Consider the following 5204-nt stretch of genomic DNA (forward strand, 5'->3'; position numbering starts at 1 on the left):
ACAGAACAGTCTTCCATTTTGCAACACTCCATTTTAAATGACCCCTGGCCCAGTGCAAACGTCTGAGCTTGTGGAGCTTGCTTAGAAATGGCTTCCTCTTTGCACTGTAGAGTTTCAGCTGGCAACGACGGATGGCACGGTGGATTGTGTTCACTGACAATGCTTTCTGGAAGTATTCCTGAACCCATTCTGTTATTTCCTTGACAGTGGCATTCCTGTTTGAGGTGCAGTGACGTTTAAGGGCCCGGAGATCACGAGCATCCAGTAGAGTTTTACGGCCTTGACCCTTACGCACAGCGATTGTTCCAGATTCTCTGAATCTTTTGATGATGTTATGCACGGTTGATGATGATAACTTAAAAGTCTTTGCTATTTTATGCTGGGTAACACCATTCTGGTATTGCTGCATTATCTTTCTGCGCAACAATGGTGGAATTGGTGATCCACTTACCATCTTGGCTTCTGAGAGACACTGACACTCTGAGAAGCTCTTTTTATACCCAATCATGTTGTCAATTGACCTAATTAGTGTTAATTGGTCTTCCAGCTGTTCGTCATATGCTCAATTTCCTTTTTCCAGCCACTTATTGCTACTTGTCCCAACTTTTTTGGGATTTGTTGACACTGTGAAATTTTGAATCAACATATTTTTCCTTTAAAATGTTACATTTACTCAGATTAAACTTTTGATCTGTGTTATATTACGAATAAAATATTGACATTTTCCATCTCCACATCATTGCATTCAGTTTTAATTCACAATTTGTTTAGTGTCCCAACTTTTTTGGAATCCGGTTTGTACATATACAGTAGTCCCTCGCTACTTAGTGGTTCAATTTTTTGCAGATTCACTATATCACAGTTTTTCAAAATAACAAGACACAATTGGCTGATTGATGGATGAGCCATGGGTTGTTTATTTAAAGTAAATTATTTTAAATGATTTTACACCATGTGTGCAGCCCACAAGTGCAGGGGAAACTTCCTCCTGCAGCTGATCAGCTGATCTCCTTCTCTGGTACACACACAATTCTCCTGCTGCAGCAGCTTTTTAACCCTTTACTGTCCAGACACACCGATTGACCTTTGTCTTCCAACTTACAATTCAAAGTATGTCACATCATAAAATCATGATAATCACAAAATACAAAAGTGTTAAATGTTATTTTTAATTATTTTTAGAACTTCTATGTTCAGTTGTTTCAGTGTCATTGATCAAGAAGTTCATTTGTGCTCCGTGCTGCAGAGCTGACGCTGAGTGACATCCTGTGATGTCCTGCTGCACTTCTCTTCTCTACAATTTAAATTTAATCAGTGTAACATTTTAAATAAACAATCCATGCTGCATGGATTGGTTATTTAAAATGTTACACTGATTAAATTTAAATTGTTTGTTTAAGGACAGAGATTTGGAGTAACAGGTGATGAGTGTGATTACAGCCTGACACATGTCATGAGAAAGTTTACTGAACTTTAACTACTGTATCTCTACTTCGTGGTTTTTCACTTATCGTGGTCCCTAACACCCGTGATAAACAAGGGACTACTTTATAAGCCGCGCCTGTGTGTTTACGTTGTAACATGAGTGGCAGCGCAGCTACTGGGAGAGATGTGCAGCTCTTGTAGATCAAGAATCAACCACCAGGTGGACTTTTATAGACTTGATCTTCCTGTTCAACACAGACTGAGTGAACCCTCAGGTCGTCATGACAACTACCTCCTCCTCATGGTTACTCTGCTGAATGGCCCAACACAAACTAGCACATAATGAACACATAAACTAGACTAATCACTAAAACAACAATGATAAACAGCTAACTGTAATGATTAACAATGAACATAAATTTTACCCATAATCCCTCACTGAGGCCATGTGACCAGCAGTCAACCACAATGAAAAGCAGAATGCTACAGTACGTACCGGTAACACACAAGTACGTACAGTAATGTTTTATTTTTCTGAACAGTGTTGGTAACACGGCTTGTACCAAAATAAAATAGATAAAATACAGTAGCCTGCCAGGAAGTCACTGATGGCTAACTTCATCTTCCTCCTTTAAGCTCCTCCGGCTCCATGGAGCACAAGTTGCTGTGCACATGCATGAGACTCCTCTGTCATGGGGAGGGGGGATCCTGTTCTCTCCTGCCCTCCTCGTTTCATGGGTTCAACTGTGACCTGTTTTGGTCATATTATTAATTTTAACCTTTATTTATACAGGTAGTCTCACTGAGTCACGAGGACCCACCCCCCAACAGAGACGTGTGCTGGGCAGCTCTGTGAGCGCCCGGGTGTGACCACGTTAAATGTGTTTGGTGGCAGGAAGCTCAGCAGCTCGTCAAAACAAAACAAACATAAATTAGCCTAAGGGTTCAAAGCCTGTGAAAAAGTAGCAGCTTATAGAACGGAAAGTAGAGTAGCTTGATACAAGAAAGTCTGTCGTCAGAAACTATGTTTTTGTTATGTGTCTGTGTGTGTGCAGATAAAGAACCTACGTGTCACTTCTGTAAGAGGAGTTCGTTACCACAGTACCAGGCCACGCTGCCGGAGGGAAATATCCTCAACTTCTGCAGCTCGCAGTGCGTTACCAAGTTCCAGGTGGGGTCTTCCTCCAACTAAAGGCACACATCAAAATCATATCTGGTCTACTGATGTGTTGTACATTCATTGCTACAACAGAAATTTGATATTCATTGCTTGTAAAATGGTATTGAAGCAAATAAAATGATGAAAAATCATCAAATAATCTTTCTGTTTGGTGTATAGTTAAGAGGAGCTCAACACGTTGCAGGTTTCCTCAATGAACTCCATGATCTGATTAGTTATGTAGCTCCATGTTATACTTGTATCCAGAAGAAAAGAGAAGCAACACCTGTCGGGCACAGAAAGAAGTCTGCAGAAATGTTTCCTCCCTCAGTCAATTGAGCAGATTTTGTTTGTTGATGAACTGTATATTTATGAAAAGTCACCACTTAGTCAAACCTTATTGGTTTTCACTTGATGTCTCTTGTTACAGAACGCTACTTTTCAATCCACCAATGGCCAGACGGGCCTCTCCACCACAACCAGCACCGTCCAGCTGAAGTGCAACTACTGTCGAGGAGCATTCAGTTTGAAGCCTGAAATTCTGGAGTGGGAGGTGAGACAGAATCTTCTTAATTTCTCCTTGAAATGAAACTCAAGTCGTGTTAATGAATATGGGTGTAGAGCACGTGAACTGGGCCAGTAGGGAACAGGCACCAACATCTTCTAGGTTCTGCCAGGATTAATGATGTCACACCAACCGAATACCCAACTGATTATTTTATTGCTTCCCAAACACATTTAGAAACAAACTTTATATAAATGTGAAAATAAAATACAAGAAAAATTAAACGGAGCTCTTTCTTTTATGAAAATAAAATAAAGTTCAGTTCTTTAGCAACGTTGCTACACGGGTAGTGTTGTGTATAGGATCTTGTCTGTAACTCAAGATGGGTTTTCCAGATTGTGAAGGTTCTTCTGTGAAAGGATGTCCCGGCTGGCCACACCGTTTACACCTGTCCACAGTTCGCATGGGCTCAGCTCGCCATCACCATCAAAGAATCCAGAGTCTCTATAAAACCAGTCGGGCTTCCACAGATATCACCCAACAAGCGGTCACCTCGGTCTCTCACTGGGATTTCCACAGATAATTCTCAATGAGTGGTCACTTCTGTCAGTCATAGACAGGTTGTAAGGTCCACAGTTTGGTCGGTCAGTGCACGTGTAAAGAGCATGCCTCAGAATATAAGGAAATATGACCAAACCATGTTGGTTAAATTCAACTCAGCAGAAACTGAGTGCCCTCTGCTGGACCTCCCAGTATCACGACCTAAATTACAGATATGGGCCCAATGTTTCATGTGGGTTACAATGGCATATCAGTTTTGTGGAAATTAATTCAATTCAGTTTATTTCTATAGCACCAAATCACAACAAAGTTGTCTCAGGGACTTTACAGGAACATTCACATAAAAGCCAATTAGTAAAGTTCTCTATCTAAGGAATCCAGCAGACAAGTTGAATCTTGGCTTCGTTGCAGTCTCCCATCCTGAGCAAGCACAGTGGCAACAGTGGAAAGAAAAACTCCCTTTAACAGGAAGAAACCTCCAGCAGAACCAGGCTCAGGACAAGAGACCATCTGCTTTGAGCGGCTGGTTTGAGAGGACAGGAGGCAGCCTCTTCACATACTCTTATAACAGAGGAGGAGGCCTCAGATTTCCACTTTCAAAAACCTATAATGCAACTTTAAGACAAGATTCTCAGCCAGTTTTCACACCTGATGGGAACAGAGGGGCCTCATCTGTGAATTAGAGGAACAAAGACTTTAAGAAACCCTCACTGTTTAGGTGTGAACTGCCAATCTACATACGTGTGTGTCTTATCTCACTCAGCCTTATAACCTGAATCTCTCACTCTCTGCTCTTTGAATTGAGAAAGCTCCTCGGATGAGGAGAGAAACATCTTCTGTTACAAATAAAGTCCAGATGTTTTTGTATTGAACGCTTTTTGAACACAGTCACTGATGGTTTGGGGCCCATGTTATCTGCTGGTGATGGTCCACTGTGTTTTCTAAGGTCCAAGGTCAACGCAGCATCTACCAGGAAGTTTTAGAGACTTCATGCTTTTTGCTGTTGACCAACTTTATGGAGATGCAGATTTCATTTTCCAACAGGACTTGGCACCTGCACACAGTGCCAGAGATACCAGTACCTGGTTTAAGGACCATGGTATCCCTGTTAATTGGCCATCAAACTAGAAAATCTATGGGATATTGTTATGAAGAGGAAGATGTGATACACCAGAGCCAACAATTCAGAAGAGCTGAAGGCCACAATCAGAGCAACCTGGACTCTCAGAACACCTGAGCTGAGCCACACACTGATCCACTCCATGCCACTGAGACACGTCCTGAGCTGTGCAGCGCCCTGTTTGCACCAACAGTTTACAGTTTTGGAGCAGGGCAGAGGAGAGAGACCGACACATCTCAGCCGTGAGCTGTCTGTACTAACAGTTTTCGAGTGGGGTGGGGGTGTCAGCCTGAGGGCTTTAGCTTTTTAGCTAGTGCACCTGTATTGTGAGCTGCTAGTTTAGCATTATGTCAATGCCAACAAAGGGGGGGGGGGGGGGGGGTGTGGGGGGGGGGGGGCGCCCCCTTGTATAATTGTAAGGGAAACACTTGAAT

General features: G+C 42.3%; 1 protein-coding gene across 1 annotated transcript in view; it reads left to right on the forward strand.

Annotated features, from left to right (window-relative positions):
* LOC119419424 (zinc finger MYM-type protein 2) overlaps positions 1–3214 on the forward strand; it is a 4485-nt gene extending 1271 nt beyond the window's left edge. The window contains exons 2-4 of the mRNA XM_037686730.1: positions 2481–2596; positions 3015–3137; positions 3206–3214. Coding sequence (XP_037542658.1) covers positions 2481–2596; positions 3015–3137; positions 3206–3214 — 248 coding nt within the window. The remainder of the gene's footprint in view (positions 1–2480; positions 2597–3014; positions 3138–3205) is intronic.
* The last annotated feature ends 1990 nt before the right edge of the window (positions 3215–5204 follow it).

Source organism: Nematolebias whitei, chromosome 13 (genome assembly GCF_014905685.2).
Source record: "Nematolebias whitei isolate Nwh7 chromosome 13, NemWhi1, whole genome shotgun sequence".
NCBI classification, from domain to species: domain Eukaryota; kingdom Metazoa; phylum Chordata; class Actinopteri; order Cyprinodontiformes; family Rivulidae; genus Nematolebias; species Nematolebias whitei.